This window comes from Psittacula echo (assembly GCF_963264785.1).
Source record: "Psittacula echo genome assembly, chromosome: 15".
In the NCBI taxonomy this organism is placed as follows: Eukaryota; Metazoa; Chordata; class Aves; order Psittaciformes; family Psittacidae; genus Psittacula; species Psittacula echo.
In genome coordinates this window covers 7,897,438-7,916,073 of record NC_137751.1, presented here as the reverse complement: position 1 = coordinate 7,916,073, position 18,636 = coordinate 7,897,438, and the positions used below count along the sequence as shown (strand labels likewise).

The 18,636-nt window shown below is 48.2% G+C and overlaps 1 protein-coding gene across 1 annotated transcript in view; it reads left to right on the top strand.

Moving 5' to 3' along the window:
* Positions 1-383: 383 nt before the first annotated feature.
* The window catches only part of NXN (nucleoredoxin), a gene marked incomplete at both ends in the record, with an annotated part of 50,399 nt that continues 32,146 nt past the window's right edge, over positions 384-18,636 (top strand). Inside the window, one exon of the mRNA XM_080630044.1 lies at positions 384-701. Within this exon, the coding sequence (XP_080486170.1) occupies positions 384-701 (318 nt within the window). The remainder of the gene's footprint in view (positions 702-18,636) is intronic.

Below are 18,636 nucleotides of genomic sequence, written 5' to 3'. Positions count from 1 at the left end.
TCCCCTGCCCGGGTGGGCAGCGGCCATATCCTCCACCATCCCTCCTGCCACCCCTCACCCGGGCCTTGGATGGGCTGAAACCTGGGTGAGGCCCCCGGGGGCTTGACCCACGGCCTAGGCGCTACTGACCCCGGCGCTGAGGGCCGGGCTGGCCCATCCCGCGTGTGGGGAGCCGCAGAGAGCGGAGCAGCGCTAGAGGGGCCGGGCCCGGCCCGGCCGGGCCGTGCGGGGCGCAGGGCGGTGCTGCCCGAGGCGGAGGCGGGCACGGGGCCGGGCGGAGCGGCAGCGCCCCCTGTCGCGGCTGTGCTGTGCTGGTCTGTGCCGGCGCGGGCTGCGGCGGTGGCGGGCGGAGCGGAGCGGGGAGCGCAGCGGAGCGGGGCGGGATGGCGGGCGCCCTGTCGGAGGTGCTGGGAGAGGTGCTGGTGGCCGCGGACGGGGAGGAGGTGGCCGTGTCGGCGCTGGCAGCCCGCGGGGTCTCGTTGGTGGGGCTTTACTTCGGCTGCAGCCTCGGCGGCCCCTGCGCGCAGCTCGGCGCCAGCCTGGCCGCCTTCTACGGGCGCTTCAGGGGGGAGGCGGCTGCGGCCGGCGGGCAGCGCCTCGAGATCGTCTTCGTGTCGGCCGAGCAGGAGCAGCAGCAGTGGCAGGAGGCCGTGCGGGCCATGCCCTGGCTGGCGCTGCCCTTCGCCGACAAGCACCGCAAGGTGAGACCGCGGGGCCGGGCCGGGGCGGGGGGGCGCGCCCCAGGCTTTGTCTGGGTCCGGCGGGGCTCGGCCGGGGCCGCGTGGCAGTGGGCGCCTTCCAGAAAGTTCCCGGGGGGAACCGGAGCGGGCGGTGGGGGGATGTCGGCCGCCGTCCCGCGGGGCGACGCCGCCTCGCCCGGCTCCTCCGGTTCCCGTGGCCTGCGCGCCGCAGCGGGCGGGGAGATGCCGCCGGCTCCGTGCGAGGAGGGAGGGGAGGACCCCGGCCTGGGGGTGTCGGTTTTAGAGGGGTGCCCGCCGGCCTCGAGGGGTCCCCTCAGAGGAGCGGGGACGGCGGGTGAGGGGTGTGAGGAGCTGCTCCTCAGGGCTGGAGTGTGGGACCAGGGCTGAGGGAAACGGGCTTTGGCGTGGACAGGGTGCCCGTGGGCTCCTGCGTGGGTCTGGGCACAGAAGGGGGCCATGACCAGCTGCGGGAGGACGGTTGGTGGTTGAGGAGGGAGTTGGAGCCCGGCTCGTCACGGAGCTGCCGGGGGAGTTTGTGGGATGTCGTTTGCTATTTGTCTCATTTAGCACACACTCCACAAGTTACAGCTCCTCATCTGAACAGTTTAATCTGAAAAGCAGATAGAAGACAAAAAGCGCTCTGTAAGACCCAGGCAGGGAAGGCTGTGAGGGGCAGGAAGGCAAAGGCTGGGCTTCCCGATCCCAACAACCTCGCAACGTTGGTAGTTTTAAAGAACCAAGCACAAACCCCTCTTTACAAACCTAATCTCTGTCAGCTATTGAGTAAGAATTAAAAAGATGGTGCCCCACAGGGCCGTTTCTAAGCGTCTTTCCGGCTGCTGGGCAGAACGCAGTGGACAGGCATTGGCTCAGCGCTTGGTAAACTCTCTGCTTCAGCAGGGATTGGGATAAAGTCGGGGCCAGGAGGTGGCTGAACCCCCTCGGGCATACCCCGTGTATGGGATCTGCGAGGCTGTGTCCGGATGAAAGGGACAATTTCTTCCTGGTCGTGGCTCAGAGCCCTCCTCTGTCGGCACTTTGGGCTGTTAATGAGGCAAAGGAGTCATTTAAGGAAAAGCTGACAGTCGTAGGGCTGCGCCGGGTGGTGTCCTTTCTGCTGAGGAGAGGTGTACCCGGGTTGAAACCCTTATGGCTTTGCTTTCCTCATTTGCTGCAGGTTTTTGGTCACTTAGCCCCTTGCAAACACTCTTGTGCGTTTAATGCCGTGTACCTGAAGGATGCTGCTGAAGGCCCTCAGTTTGCCCCGTAAGCCCAGGCGCTTCTAACTGGGAGCTTGCATGAGTGGTCACAGGTTGGAGCCTGAGATCAGCTTCATTAAAAAGGGGAGTTGCAAAAGGAGCTTCATCCTTCAGAGAAATCACAGTTTAATTCCAGTTTCTTTAAACACAAATCCTGTTCCTACAGGGACTTGAAAAGATTGTGGTTCCAATTGGGAGCTGGCCATTTCCCTACAGAACATTTTGGATTATTTAGGTGGTGGGGCTTTTGCTTGACATATTTGCTTTAAAAATTCCACTGCAATGTAGTTAAATGGTTGGGAAATCATAGAAGTGGGTGGTGGCATTCATTTTACATGCCGGCCAGTACTTCCATCTATTGGATTGCAAGAAAACATGAAATAAAAAGATTATGGGGTCTTAAACTCTTATTTCAAGAAGCTCTGATTAAATTCAGGATTATTTTTGTGCGCAGTGTAAAGTAATTGAAGCTCGTGCTGTATATTTTCAAAACTAAGCAGATGTGATACGGCTTTGGAAGAAGCTTAATCTGTGGATAACAGAGAACCTATTTGTAAGTTATAAGGGCAATTATGTCAGGATATCAGATTTCTAAACAGGAGATTTATAACTTGTAGTTCAGGCACTTAGAAGTTCCCTTGTATAATAGGCTGATTTTTACATAGTTGGGTTAATGACCTGACTCTCCACAAAAGCACAAACTTTCTGTTTTTCAGAAACATGCCAGCAGAGGCTGGGAATGTCCAGCGTATGTTTGGTACCTCCTGGACTTAATTTACTTTAAAACAAAAGCATTAGAAAAATGTAGGCAGTCCTTTTGAGTTATGGTTCTTTTGCACTAAAGGCTGCTCCTAAATCTGATGGGTGGCAACCCCCAGAGAATTATACAGATTGTTGGAAAGAAAGGGATCTTAGGGATACAGAGTAGGGATGGGAACAGCAGGCAGGGAGCTGAACTCTGTCCCTTAGCTCTCAGCCCCTGGAGGTTGCGGAGCTAGTGTCCTTGGAGGTTTTGGGGCTTGGCTGGGCAAAGCTGTGCCTGGCAGGGCCCGGTGGTGGTGTTTGCAGGGCTCAAAGAGTTCCAGAGGTCCCTTCCAGCCAGTGCTTCCCATTGTGGGTTGGTTGCCTTATCTACTGAGGATGTGAAAGCTTTGGGGAGAGATGGCTTCCTATCGCATATTGGCTGTAGATCACTTTACAGCTCAGAATTATTGAATAATATGCCTATTACAGTCCTGTTTTCCTGCTGAGACACGTATCACTGTGCACATTGTCTTTCTCAGGTGTACTTTGTGATTTTTTACATTTTCTTCTTCCAAACCCTGAGCGTCAAATGTAGGTCCTAAAAACCAGCCTCCTTTCCAGGCTTGCAGTAAAATTCCCACAGTCCTAAAAGTAAAATAGCATCTTACTCTCATGGTTATTGGTGAAATGAGTATGAGTTGTCAAAGAAAACAGCCACTCTTCGTTGAATGTTTCAGTAACTCAATAATGCTGGGATGCAGTTACCAAGGACATAACAGTCTGTGCGTCTTGCAGCAACCAGCTGAATTTGAGTAACTTTACCATATAGCAATTTTTGTCTCCAAACCAGTAATAAAAGAAAGCAGTACAAGTCAGCAAACATCTGGACGTGAGGAACGCCTTTGATTAATGAGGATGATGGCATTATGCCTCCGTCTGAGCCACAGCCAGCCATATTACTGCGGTTATTTTTGAAGGACAAACCCGTAAGTGCCAAATTACATTGGAGGCCTTTACCTTGTGATAAACAGCCATCAATTAAGCTGTTCAGCCCTGGATTTGGGTAGCTATACGTTAACTGTTGATAATTGATTTGTTTTCCAATAATGTTTGGCATTGCTGAGCAGAACGTGAGGGAGAGCTGTTGCTCTCTATCTTTGTTTCATTTGGGGTTTTGGTTTAACATTACCCTGTTGTTATCTGCACGAACATCTGTGCAAGTTCTGGAGACTTGATTTAATAATAGGTTTAATTCCTGATTACTACTGAGAACCTCAGTAATGTAAACAGCCCCCATCTGTCTACATACCCTGATGTCCGCTGGCGCCGTGGCGGGGCAGGACTGTCCTCTCTGTAGGAAGGATCCTAGACTTCTGGTGAGCTCTAGACCATTCCTGGTGCAGTCCACCTACACTCAGGATGAATTTAGATGCTCTTTGTGGGCTTACACCATGCAGGCTTTTGGAGGTGAGCAGGAGCGTGTTGTCCTGCTGTGCTTTTGTGGGACATTTTGGTCATTTCTGCTAAAAAATAACATAAATTGGCCTACTCGTCATTCTCTGTGAAGTAGGTCCTCTCATACGGGTCCATATAGCAGTGGGAGAAAGGAGGGTTAGGGTGCTGGAGGAGAGGCTCTAAGTGGGTCTGCACTGGGAGAGGAGCAGTTCATCTTTTGCTGTTGTTTATTTGCCTTTGATTTTGCTTGTTCCTTACTTGGCCCGGTTGCCTTCCTCATTCTTCTTAATCTTGATTTTTCCAGTTACACTTACTTGGTGCATCCACACAGCGCTGCAGTGGTGTAGGGTCTGTGCTTTGCCTCTTGTGTTGTGTTTGTTTTCCGTTGTGTTTATGCATCTGCTTGTGTGTAGCCCAGACTCTTCTTGGGAAGGCAAACCCGTTCCCACTGGAGCTGAAATGCTTCTGCTTTGGTTTTAAATAAATGGAAAACATGTTGATTAGGTTTCTGTGATTACTCAGGCAAGGATCTGAAAACAGTTTGAGGATCTCTTTGCTCATGCTGGTAAATACACTTTGGTTGGGACTTAGTGGTCCTCCTTTGTCTTAAAAGTTGGATTTGTATACCCTGCTCTATGTATTTTTCTCCCATGTTCACATGAAATGTGTCTTTTGCTGATTGTGTGGTAGAGACATGTAATCTTTGTGTGTGAAGATCTCTGTTCTGTCTTGCTGTAAGGAGGGGGAAGGAGGGAGCAAGTTGGTAGTTTTGAGTTTTGTTTTAGTGGCTTGACTACAGCGGTGAGTGATCTGAGTTGGAAGAACACCTCAGCACCACCATAAGACAGTGGTCTTAAGATCAATGGGTAAAATGTAACAAGCCTCTTGTGTTTGCAGATATCTCTGTGAAGTCTTTTACAACAAATACCTTTATTTTTTGTTTGTTTGTTTTTTTTTTTTTAATAATGTTCTATGTTTCCCTTCACCTTCCCAAGGAAAGAGCATTTTCTTTCCCTCTGCTTAAAAACATTGTCTACTGTGGGAGCCTCTCCTAACAAGACATCAGGTGCTAGTTTTGTAGGTAGAGTTTGTGCAAGAAACATGGGGAGGAGGTAGAAATGTCATTAAATGAGACTACACATATTTTTTTGTGGGGGAGGAAACCTCAAACCCTTGATTAGGGTTTCAGATACATCCTGATTTTCAGGGTCTCGTAACTTTTCCATTTGCAGTCGCCATCTGCCGAGATCTGGGAGGCAAGTGGTCAGCACAGATGTGGGATTTGTCTTAACAGAAAATTTTGTAAATCACTTGAAGCAGCTTTTGAGTTGCATCATATAAAAATATCTAGGTAATCACTTTCAGCTGTATTCCTGACTTTGTATTTCTGGGGGGGGAATGTATGTGAAGTCTTTGGCTCATGGCGATGTAGATTTAAAAAATATGGTCTTTTCATGACATAAGGCTATTGAGTAAGAAGCGAGGCATTAGCAGCACCAACTGATTCTTTGTTTGCTTTGAAACTCGCTGGTTCTGAAACATAAGAGTGGGAGATGTATGAAGGGAGCAGAGAGAAGCCCGTGTGCTGTTTTTCATTGTGGCATCTTAATCCAGATGTTGAAATGAAAACATTCATTTTAAAAATACATGCTTGACAATTTCATTTGTTACTCTCAGGTTGCAGAACTAAGCAAGCAACTTTACTTTTCAAAGTAATCAGTGCACAGCTGCTCTCCCAAAATGCATTCTTTTAGGAGCTGAACACGTAACAGCTTTACAGAAGAAAATGCAAAACAATGGAGTGTATTTCTGTGTCATTTTGGAGAAGTACAACAGTGAACTATGACTGAGGAATAAGCTATTCAGTATTTCCACATTGTGTGGATGACAGTGAAGCCAAAACATTGTCTAATGTTGATGCCACTTTTCCCAGTTATTTCTAAGTATGTTTTATACAGCTTTGCAGTGATCCTCCATACAGTTAGCAATCATTTATGCCAAAACCCTAATCCTTGTAAGCATACACTGCCATCAGTAGACAGCAAGTCTGGGGGCTGTGTCCTAGGCCTGCAATAGTTGCAGAAGCATCCCTGGTGCCTTTGGAGGTTGGATTTCCCTGTATATCCAAACCTGCCCAAGCAGTTTCCCTAGGGGAGAATTAGTATTTTAAATGTCTTGCTGATGTGTTGTCTGCTGTGTTGCTTATTGCATCCTTCAGTTGGGAATTGCCCATGTTTGAGGGCCTGCTCTGAAAGTCTTTGGATACTTTTCCCTTACCAAATCCTCCTGACTCTGCAGTGGGGAGAAGCAGTGGGAGCTTTGGCTGGTCATGCACAGTTGGGTCTTGGAGCGGGCTCTGGAAGTCCTGCCCCAAAACCTGACATCAGGTTTGCATTGCCTTTGGATGGCGGCTTCTTCAAGCGGTTTGATAACATTTTAGTTTGAAATGCAGTAGGCTGTCTCCTTGTTTAATGCTCAAAATGAACCTGTGTACCAGTGCTTATAGTTATTCCTTAGTACTGAGAAAGTTTGTGTGAAATCCATTGCGAGTTCATTGTTGGCAGGTCTGAGGTTTGAGAAAGTGCAGGGCGTTTTGAAGCTGGAGTTTTTTGATCCTTTCTCATGGACATACTTTTAATGTTTCAAAGCAGTGTATGGCAGGGTTAGCTCATGCGGCTGGGGTAGGGTTTCACTTCTGAATTGCATCTGGGTAGAGCACTCTGTTTTGCATTCCTGTTTTTTTCAGCAGTGCTCCCAGCATGGAAGTTGGGGTATGGTTTTAATCTAAGTCAAGTCAGAAGATATTGCACTTCTTGGTGATTAGACCAGGGGGTTTCTCGCCCCAGCCCTGTGCACCCTGCTCCCCAGCAAGCCAGATTCAACATAGCAATTGTCTGCTCCTTATTGCTAGGGTTTTGACGTGACATGTAGGGATATAGGGAAACTGAGGGCGTATGGGAGGGTGTGACACAGTGGGCTGAACTCCCGACTTCAAGAAAACAAGTTTGAGCAGCATTTGCCTGAGCATTTGCTTGGTGAGAAGCTTGTTGGTGCGTGCGGATTGCTTCCTCCTCCTTCCCGGTTTTTATCAGGGAAACAAGTTCCAAGCAAAATATTCCAAAGTGATATTTAATTACTCTTTAAAATGCAACTATTTGTCTTATCAGCCATGTGGATTTCTGTTTGCTGCTTTGATTTGACAGTTAGTAGTTTGTCATTTTTAAAAAGCTTACACACCCCAGGAATCTGTGATTTTTATGCTTTTGAAAGTAGAGATGTTGAATTAACTGCAGCTTTGAACTATTCACGGATCATTTCAGGTTCCCCCCCGCTTTCAGCAGATAACAACCTGACTCCTGAGCTTTCAGGCTGGGTTGAATACTGAGTAGTCACGACTTTATAGCTGCGTGCATTCTCTAAACTGGTTTCATGGCACATCACAGCGTAATGCACGATAGATTTGAAACATTTTTCTAGACAGATCACTTTGTGTTCATGCCATCTCCAGATAATAACGATTAGGGAAGGGGGGAGTAACGCCAGCATGGGCAGGGTGCTTGGATTCATTATGACTTGGGCTTTGTGCACATTAATTCCACTCCATTCCCATCTGGGGTTCAGCTGGGGAGAGGGTTTTTCTCCCACACTGTCTTGAGCTACCTCTGCAGGGCAGCTTCCTCCATGCTGGCTGGAACTGCTGCTTCTCTATGGGTGAGAAACACAATTAGAGTTAAATCTGTAGGTCTTAAGGTACAGACATGGCAAGTGGAGAAACTGGGATCAGGATGAGTTGACGAATAAGCAAATATACATATCAAATTCTCTTGTGGGACAGTGAATTACACAAGTATTCCAGATGACAACATGAGCATCTTGTATGATAGCTGATCGCATTTTCATCATCTCAGTTTTCCAAAGGAAAATGTAGTGTCTTATGATTTGGCTTAGAGTGCTCAGTCAATGGAAGGGTGGAACTAAAAAGATGCAGGAATGGTTTCTGCATACTCTCACGTCTGTCTTTTAACACCGTGAACAATTGCAACCAACAATTAATATGTAAAGAATTTGTGGTCTTTATTTAGTGTGAGTGACTGACTGCTTCAGTTGCGTCAGGACTTTTGCAATCTGATCAAGGCCCTTCTTGGAGCTCAGCAAGCCCTTCTGGCCTCAGAACAAAGCAATGGGAGCCCATGCTGAGGCATGGAGGAGTGCAAGGGTGCTGGCTCCCTGCCGAAGCAGGAGGTGCACAGAGCCTAAACACCAGGGAGAATCTGGTTCATAAAGGATGCACTTAAAGTCACAGGTGCCATTGCAACTGTGGAGACCAGGAATGGTGAGAGAAGGGAGAGCATCTTCAGCGGGGTCGCAGGGAAGCAAACCCAGAGCAGAGCAAACCTAGAAGGCTTGTATCGAGGAAGGTAGCGAGGCTCCCTGGTGCTGCTTGGGGGCAAGGATTAGCAGCATTCCGGGCTGTCAAAGTGCTGTAGCAACAGGTTAGTGTGAGACATCATTGTGTGTGTTTAGTGCTCATGAAGGTCTGCAGCAGTTGAAGCTGTCCTGGCCAGCCAAGGGGAGAAACTCCAGGGTCCCCTGGTGACATTTTGCCTGTCTTTGCAGCTGTGGCTAAGTCCAGCCTGATTTTAAAATGCTTTAATGGAGAAAAGGTGCAAAGGTCCCTATTTAAAATGAATTTGCCAAGAGTTACCAGATTTTTATTGCATGTCTGAGGCATAAAAAACAGCTGACGGCATCCTCAGACATGAGTGGGTGCTTGGTGAGGCTCCCCCCTGGAAAGGGATGGCAGCCAGTGCCAGGGTTCAGATCCTGCCAGGAGGGATCTCTGCGAAGCTGGGCTTTGACAGCTGAGAAGGGAGCACTGTTTTATGTTTCAGTGCAAGGATTTAAGAATCTGGGTGAGAATTAGGTAATGTTTGCAGAAGAGAGTAGAAAGCAACCAAAATGAATTGCAACTGCGTGAGCGAGCCGGAGAGAGCAATTCTAGTTCTCCCTCGTTCCCAAGAGATTCCCACCGGAGAGATGAAGTCATAGCCATTACTTCATTAGCGTTAACTCAGGATGCTGACAAATGAGCCCTCTTGATTTGTGCCGGGCCAGTTGAGAACACTGCACGGGCTCTTGCCCCGTGCCTCAGCACTGCTGCCCATGCCATGATGCTGGCAGAAGCACACACCAGCTCCCGGCTCAGTGTTTCCTTTTGAACTGCCACCTCTTCATCCCACATGCCAGCTCCAAGTTGGCTTACACTAATCCTGCTGTGCAGAAGGCAGACGCTGAGGGGTAGGCAAGTGTGAGCAGCAGCCTTGGACTCGCCAGAACCACTCCATCAACGCCCAAGCCTGTGCCCAGTGTGGGGGAGCGTTAATGGTACCCAGTGGTCTGAGCCCTGCTTCCAGAGCAAACACATGGGTGAAGGATCTCACCCTCACAACTCACAGCATTGCCATGGGAGTCCTTTTGGAACTAGTGTGAAATTTATTGTAATACGTGCTGAGGATCTTATGGCGGATCTGAGCTGCTAAATCCTCTAAACCTGAGCCTGCGACTTCATTGACAGGGCCTCTCACTTTGCTCTGCTCCAAGCTTATGGTTTCACTGCTCCAATATTTTTCCATACATGGAAGCATTCCTGCCCCAGCCTGGGCTAATCCTGACATGCCACTGCATCTGGATGTTAGCTCATTTCTCGCAGCTGACACTATGCAAAGGCAGATGTCTGAACTTACTTTTGTTTAAATAGATTTAATTCAACATGCAAAAGTCTCACCCCATAGGTAAGTGGGAGGAAATAAAAAGTGGTTTTCCGTTTTTTTGGCCCAGGGCTGTTTGGGAGGGATGAATTGGTCCCTGGTAGTGCCATGCTTTGGAAATGTATAGTATTTGAATTGCAGAGGGGTAACAAACTATGGTTTTGTGTCTCAGGCACAAGCTGGACCTGTCTCCTTGCTGTGGCTTGGTCAGTGGAGATAGGTCCCTGCCTCCCCATCCTGTTGCAGTGCGCTTCTGGTCTCTCCCCTCTGTTCTGACAGCTCTTCAAAGGCTGATTAGAGTTTTAGAGCTTATTTAGTGGCTTGGTGAAGCTGGAACTGCTGTACTCCTGCAACTGAGCCCTATGCCTTGGTCACACAGGAGAAAGAGATGCTTGTGCTGGTGAGCCGCTGTTTGAGCTGAGGCCTGTTTATAATCCCTCCCTCACTGGACAGGTCTTAAGTTTCAATTAAATGTCTGTAAGATTCTTTGCAATCCTCTGCTGAAAGGCCTTGTGTAAAGACAATGCCTTTGAATAAAAGCTAGAGACCTTTCCTACCCGCTGGGAATGAGTTGGAGCTGAAACAGTGAGACCCAAGCAGTTGAATCTGAACAGATGTCAGTTCTCCCCCACTTTGATAGTTCAAAGGGATTATTCTGCCTCTACCCCAAAAAGGAGAAACAGTGATTTTTTAGTAGTGTTGCCAGGGATCTCAGCTCCATCCCCTCCTGTTCACTGCTAGTTAAAAGGTTGCACGCTGGGTTGGAGGTGTGCATAGAGAGTTTTGGTTGTGGGCTGTGCTGGTTTGTTTGCAGGTCAGCATCCATTTGCCCCTCGCTGAGGGTCGTGGCCACACCATGAGTCCCAGTTTGTCCTCTCTTGGCTTGGCTGCTGCTCTCTTGTATGCAGGGGTAAGACAACTTGAAGTGAGCCGAGAGGAAGACAGCAAGGGTAAAACAGGTTTGAAATGGACCAAGCTGTGTGAGAAGGAGACAATGTCCAGCTTTGCTGTCGGAGCTGTGGAGCAGATGAAACCTCCTTTGTGTGACTGTTCCAGCCTCTGAGAAGCAACTGAGTCCAAGAGGTGTTGGGGCCCATGGGGCCCCCAGTCCCTCTGCTTACCCCTCCAAATCCAGCCTGTGATCTGGGTGACAGCAGCACTATGCTCTTTGTGCACATACTTGTTTCTGATGGGATTTCAGCATCAGACAGGTCACCAGGGGGTTAGAAATGTCCTACCCCCACCCCAAGCTTTTCTGACTGCTGTTCTAAGACTCTCAAAGCAAATCAGGCTACAAGTCCTGCCTTGCAAGTACTGCCTGGGTGTTTAGCTTGCAGGAATGCACTTCTTTTATCAGCTGATATCTGGTGCTTTTAAGAGGGCAGGGAGCTCTGCTTGTTTCCTTCTGAGAGGCTGATGACTCTACAAGCTTATTTTTTAGGGTGCTCCCTTTTTAATTCAGGCTTGTGGTTGTCAGAGATCTCATTGCTGTTACATTACAGGCTACTTGTAATGAGCTCTTCCCTATAATCTTTGTGCTCAGGAGCTTTGCAAATAGCTGCATACATTAGCGAAGTCCTGCTGTCTTCATCAGATGGGCAGGGAGCCTGGGAGGAGAGAGGTCTGGGGGATGAGTGAGTGACCAGAGCAGCCACTGCCACCATGATTTCCAGGTCCCAGTGCCCCATTTCCCCAGGGAGCAGCCCAGTCTCTCCAGCCCCACACAGCTCCTGAGCTTGTGCTCTGCTTCCCTGCCCACCACTGCGCCAGCCGCTGCCCCCCGCTGCTGCCGCCATAGTGCCGCGTGCTTCCAAAATCGGTTTGTTCCAGGGTTAGAAAAGACCCATTTTTGTATCCTAAGCCCTGGATTTCACAAACATAGAAGGGGAAAGGTCTTAATGCCTGCAGCTTGATCCACGAGCCTGAAAGCATGGGAAGCTTTTCCTAGGAAGATTTGCTGCCCAGCTTTCTAAATGCAAGCCTGCACAAATACTGTGTGTTCTATTCCTATAATGGGTTGTAGCAGCTGGATGCCTCCCACCAAGATTACTGATATTTAGGTCTTTGATTTTGGCGGAGGCACACAGCAATAAATTAAATGAGTCGGGGAGTTTCTGAGTGTTGCACAGATGGTGGGAAACTTGAGGGCAGGGACTACTTAAGTGCTAACGTATGGCACAGCTTTGACTTCTTTCTTTTTAAAGGAATAGAAAAAGCTATGGCTGCTGTCCCAGCAATTTTGCTTCCCCCTTGCCTTTGAAGACCCACAGGCCACATCTTTTGCAGTGCTTTCCTGATGGTCATCCTGTGCGTGCTCCTGCCTGCCAGCACAGTGATGCCCTTATGCCTTTCTGTCCTCTTGGGAGCCTGATCCTGGCTCACTGCGTGCTTGGGTGCTTTTTGTCTTTGGTTTTCTGCTGTTTTGGCAAATACTGGGAAAGTCAATTGTTAAACGAGATTTCTTCAATCTTTCTCAATCTTGTACTTTTTTCCTCACTAGGTTTGACCTGGTTTAGGTTTTGTTTAGCTGTGGGGATTGAAGTGGAACGATTTCATTCCTTTATCCACCTCCATCTGCATTAACTCGCTGTGTCTCCCGACAGATGGTTTAATTATTGTGCATGACAGGAACATCCAGGGCCTCACTTAGCAAAAGGTGCTTATCTCTTAGGTGGTGCACAAAGTAGATGTCTGTCACTCTGGTTGCTCTCAGGAGGGGTTTTTGCCTAGAGAGGCAGTTTTCAAGCCAGTTAATTGCTGTGTTGTGAAGCAGAAGGGTAGGTGGCTGTCCCTGCCCATCCCTGTGGGCATGTCCTCACTGGCTGTGTGGGACTGGTGGATCTAGAGATGGAAAGATGGTGACGTGGTAGGTTGGGAAGAAACATCTCACAGAGGGACGGTGAGTGTGGGAGGAGCATGGGGATGGATGGATGGATGGATGGATGGATGGATGGATGGATGGAGAGGTGTGAGGATCAGGCTGGAGCAGGGAGCAGTGCCTCACCTGGAAAGTCACTTTACTCCAGACAGCCCATCTCTGAATCACAGGAGGGCTTCAGATTTTACTCTGTTTTAAAAATGCACCATCCTATGAGCCGTGCACGGTTTATGTTGGGTTTTGGCTCAGTCTGGCTAAGCGGTGGTTCTGTGTTGGGTTGCATCCAGTGTCCTGTTTTTGATGTTTGTCTCTTTGTTTGACTGAGGATTTGCTGAAGTCTTCACAGCTGAAAAAGTGGAGTCGTCTGCATAAAACCCAGTAACTCTCTAGGTTAAGAGGCCACCAAATTCCAGCTCTGTCTGTGGCCATCCCTCTAATTATTAAAATAATACCCCCAGGCAGAGCTTACAGCCCTACCAGTGGCTCTAGGTCTCTTGTGCTGGGCCATGTTCAGACAACCACATTAGAGAGAGACAGTCTTTACTCTACAGCTGGTTATCTAAGGAAGCATCCCCCTCATTCCATAGGGAGAGGGTGGGTGCTTGGCATGCAGTGACAAGCCAGGCTGGCGGAGATGCCTCCCACCTTGTGTGCACAGGAGTTTGGGATCCAGAAAGGGAAGGCAAGTGGAGTCCTCCACAGCTGTGCTCCACATGATGTGATGCACTTTGTGTGGCCATCTTACCCAGTGTTAAAACATGCTGAAAACTCAGGGCTGGGCATCTGCCTGCCTGGTTATGGGGATGCACATCACCTTGATGCCAGTCCACAGAGCTCACGTACCTCCTTTCTGTGTTCATGATGCTGCCTTTTCTTCCCAAGGCTTGAAACTGGAGATTTGATTTACATCTGGCATGTGGCTGTGGGAGAATAAGTTGTATACAAGTGGTGGCTGCCATCTCTGGCTGAGTGCATGTCTGGCTGCTTCCTCTTCTTGGGTCCTGAGAGCTGGAGAGGGGATTATCCAGAACAAATCCTTTTACCCAGTTGCTCCCGCAGTGAAAGAGTCGCAGGACAGGAGTGCTCCATGGGACATAAATCACATCGCTGTTCATAGATGACATCACGGGTGGAGATCAGGGATTTTTAGGGATTTGTTGCCAGAAAGTGGCAGTGTTGATTGCCAGGCTTATTAGTGAAGAATTTGAAGTTGTGATTCATCCCTCAATCCACATCTTAAGTATGCAGTGGTAAAGCTAGGAAAATCTGTATGTATAAAGTGTTTCCTCTTAGGGAGCTGAGAAACCCTTAGGTGCCGCAATTACTATGTTACTTAATTGGGATTGAAATACCAAACTGCTCAGAACGTGCCAGCTCGTGTCTGTTGTGGGGAAAACTCAATTGCTCAACAGAAATGTCTTTTCATCTTGCCGCTCTGAAGAGAAAATAAGGTCCAATCTATTGAAAAGAAAAATTCCTGATGTTTTCCTTGTCATCTGCTGAAAGGGCTGTCCAGGCCCATGGAGATGCGTCAGCAGGGGTGGTTCTTGATAGGGAAGTCATTTATGAGAGACAGCTCCTGGGAGCTGTCTGGGAGGGAAAGTGATTCTTTGCTGATGTTCAGCCTTGTGGTATTTAGTTTGGACTTTAATTTTCTAATTACTCCAGCAGTTAGCACAGTTAGAGATTGTCTTGCCTTTGCTGTTCTGTGTGAGCTTCTCTCGTGGCATTTGCTGGCCCTGAGGATAAACCAGCCTTGTGCAGAAGGCTGTATCTGCGCAGGCCAGCACTGAAGGTGTGTGTATGTGAATCATCATCCATGTGGATGTTTGCTTTGAAGCTCTGCAGCTGGTGAGGCAGTGCCTGGCTCTGAGCAGCTTGTGCACAGGATGGTGCTGTGCCTGCTGTCTTACTCCTCTTGTTAAAGGGTTATAATCAGCCTAGCAGTAGTTGAAGACCAGGCAGAGCCCACTGGTGACGTGTGCAGTGTTGGCACAGTGGGCTGATTGCCTTGTGAACCTTGTAAAAAGAAATGAAACTTATTCTGTAGCTGAGCAAATTGGACACTGGGCTACAGAGGAAACCCCCTGCCTCACATGAGCATGGGCAGTCCCTTTTCTTGCAATTCTGTTTTGGTTTTCTGCACCATTCCTAAAAGCATTTGCTTCATTCAGAGCTTCAAGCTATACGAACCAGTGTGTACTTCCCATGGAGAGTACACCACGCTGACATATTGCTGCCAGATACCTGATTTCAAAGTTGGGAATTGGCATTTAGTCAAGGATTTCAGTGTTTCTTGTTTCTACACCTACCAACAGAGAAATGGATATCAATGTGAGTAGTGCCTGTTGTTCAGCTAATGGGATGAATGAATACTCTCACTCCAGCTCCCCGTTAAGAGCCACTGAAGAACACTGCAGGGTTTTTCCCTCCTTGCGTAACTAAATGTTACTAAAGAAAATAAGTTTAATCAAGCCCAGACCTTTTTGCAGCGATTGCTGCGCTCTTCTCCCCCCTGCACTCTCCTTCTCCTCACAGTGAGCAGAGGCACTGTGCCAGCTCAGCCAGCACTTGCCTGTTGTGTTGGAAGAGCCTTGTTTGCTTGGTGGGGTTCAAAGATTCTGCAGCAGCCGTCTGAGAAGAGCAAATTCCCAGTGGTCTGGCTGCCATCCCTCTGCTCTCCTCCCTGTCGCAGCCTGTCCAAGCCTGATTGCTGCTCAGGTATGAGCTCTGCTCCATTCTGTTTACGGTCCACTTAGCAAAAGAGGTTGGAGCCAGATGATTTTTCTGTGGAGGATATAATTTCATTGGAGAGTAGCTGGAGTTTGTAAAACAATCCATGGGATTAGTGGCACCTTGGCTCCTGCAGGATCTCCCCACCCCCTGCTCCAGTCTTATTTCTGTTCTTTGAAAGCTGAAGTTGCCATTGCTGTTGATGCCCTGCCAGGCACTCTAGCAGGGTTACTTTCCCTTGGATGCACTTCAAGAAACCATCTTCCTTTTCTCTACTGTTTGTCATCGAAGGGAGAAGAACACTTTCTAAATGCTGCCTAGCTGCATCCAGCCCTGACAACAGTAGATGGCCATGGCTCTCTTCAGCCCCACCATGCTAGAAGGGTGACATAGAAAAGATGTTGGTGGCAGGGAAGCTGAAGCATTCATGTCCTTGAGAAAATAGACTTCAACATTTAAAAACACCCAAATCAAAGTCTGTTTAGGGTACTGGCAGAGGTCTCCATTAAAGCCCTCCTCCACCAATGCAGCGATCTGAAGGTGAAAGGCTCAGCTGCCTGATGTGCTTTAGGTTTGTACATTGAGGCAGGATTTGCTTTAGTAAAGACTGCTGAAGTCAGAGGTCTTAGCCAAAAAAAAAAGGAAATAAATTATATTGGAGCAAGGATAGCTTCAAAACTGGGGTGGTTTGGGGTCTGCCCAGGCTGGAGCCCGCAGCAGGACCTGCCTTTGGTGCCTGTTGTGCTCTGCCAGGTACCGTAAGGCAGGATGCAGTTCATAAGGAGGGGAAACAGGAGAGGAAACCCACCCTCCTGCTTCCTGCAGCCATGCCCTCTGCTTGGGCACAGGCTGCTTCCTCTGGCACAGGGGATGTGTTCCAGTTTTATCATATCTTCCTTGCTTTGGGGTTCAGGCTAACTTGTAGAATCCTATTGTGTAGATTAATAAAAATAGTTTGTTAGAACTGAAAAAAAAAAAAGTTTAGGAAGGAAAAGCAAGCCCAAGCATAGTTTCTTCTGCTTGTAGGAGGAGCTGGCTACAGCACAGACTGTTTTCTGATTGCTCCTCCCTGTGTTTCACTGTGGTATCATTAATCTTCATGGTACGTATCACTGAAATAGACCACGTTTTGTCAACTGGTATGTGTCTGCTTCCTACCTGTCCACCTGATTTACCTGATCTCTCCTTATCCTTGTCATAATGAAACTACTACAGGTTTTCGGGTTGTTGGGGGAAACCCCATTTTCCTAGAGAGAATATAGCGGTTTGCTGCATTTTCAGAGAGAATGTATGAGCTTCACCGGCAGGAGAACTGGCTGAGCAAGTTAGCGGTGGATTTAAGATGTTAGCTTTGTGGCTTTTGTCTACCAGAGCCTGAGCAGCATTTGATGTGCAGACATGTTTTCAGACATTTCTCATAGAGAAGGTGTTGGCAGGTCTGTTGTTAACACCCTTGCCTTTAGGCCAAACTATTGAAAATTCAAGTTCAGCTTGAATCTCAGTTCAATGGCTTGGAAGGCTGCAATCTGATGGGCTGAAAAATCTCGTCCAACTCCAGCCCTTATTAGGAGCTTAATCTGAAGTGCAGCCAAAGCCCAATAAGGGGGAGGGCAAGAAAGAAAAAAAAGGCAGTAAAATGGAACAAGAAATGTGCATCTAATTTACAGTATTCCTCTGCAACCTTAATTCAGCCCCCTGTATGCGTTACGATGCAGTTTCTAATTACGGGATCACATGTGGTTTTTTCCATGGCACTTCTCTCCTCAGAGGTTGTGTAGTACCATAGGACCCCTGCCCTGCATGATGCAGGGTTTGGAGGGGAGGGAGTGAAGCAAGTCATGGAAAAATAGCAGGGGTAAAGTGATGGTTAAGGAGACAGGATTCCTGCTCTGCATCTGCCGCAGGGCTCATGTATGGCGCCGGGTAAATTGCTTTTCCTGCAACAACGAGGGACTTGGTTTCCTGGGTCCTCAGGCTGAGGGTTGAGTTGCAGAAGTGTCGCGTGCTCCTGCTGCAGATGATCTCATGGGAAGCTGTACGTCAAACATGTAAAACAGTGCTCAGTGCTGTTTACTTTTTAAAAATGGAGTTGTAGGCTCATTCTGGAACTGGATGCCCAGAGCTTCTCTGTACCTGTTTTCTTGAGCTATAAACTGGAGGTGATGTGAATGGAGTTCTCTAGGATTTTATGAAAACAAATTCACTATTGTTTGAGAAGTACCCTAATCTGCAGTGGCAAGATGCCTTCAGTTTTGCCTTAGAGCAGCACATGAGAAGTGTGAACAAAGCAGAGTTCTGTGCATGAACAGCCTGTTGAAAACCAAAACTGAGTAATTCCTCGCTTGTTGAGCATCTTCTATTCTCAGTACTGACTGCGTCAGGGCTATATGCACACGTGGTACGTGGCCATGCTGTAAAGACCCTACGCAAGTGGACCAGATTAAAGCTACAAAGAAAACTTATTTCCAGCACATCCCAGCTTTTCAGGGCTTGGCAACTGTAATATTTTCTTAATGCAGCTCTTCAGATGTAATATGGTATCAATTACAGGACTGGGTGAGTAAGGAGTTGTGTGCAGAGGGTACAGGCATCACTCTCTAGCAAACCTAATGAGGAGAAGGTTGAGTGGCTCTATCGTGAAGGTGGTAATTAGTTTTTATTTCTGACCTGTAGCAGAAAGTGGGAGCTTTCTGCATCATTCAGGAAGGACCTTGTGTGTAGTTTAGACTGCTAATGCCAGATGTCTGCTTTTGGCTTATCTTAACGTGGATTGTGTTAGATCTTTAGGTTGGACCACTTGTGTGTTGGAGCCTCACTTGCAAAATAGCTCCTGTGTCCATCAAATAAAGAGGTTGAGGAAGTTATTTTTCCTGTGGTTTTGTGGAGCTCTATACCGTTGTCTGTCTCTAAGGAAGATGTGACGCACAATGGCTTTGCAGCTATGCAGCTTGATGGAGAGGCACATAGCTGCAGATGCTGTCACAGGGATGCTCCAGCAAGAGGTTTGCGAAATCGAGAGCCAGCTAGTGTAGCTCTTCCTTCTCCAGAACCCTTTGGACTTTGTTCCAGTTTATCTTCCTCCTCTTAAAACATGGATT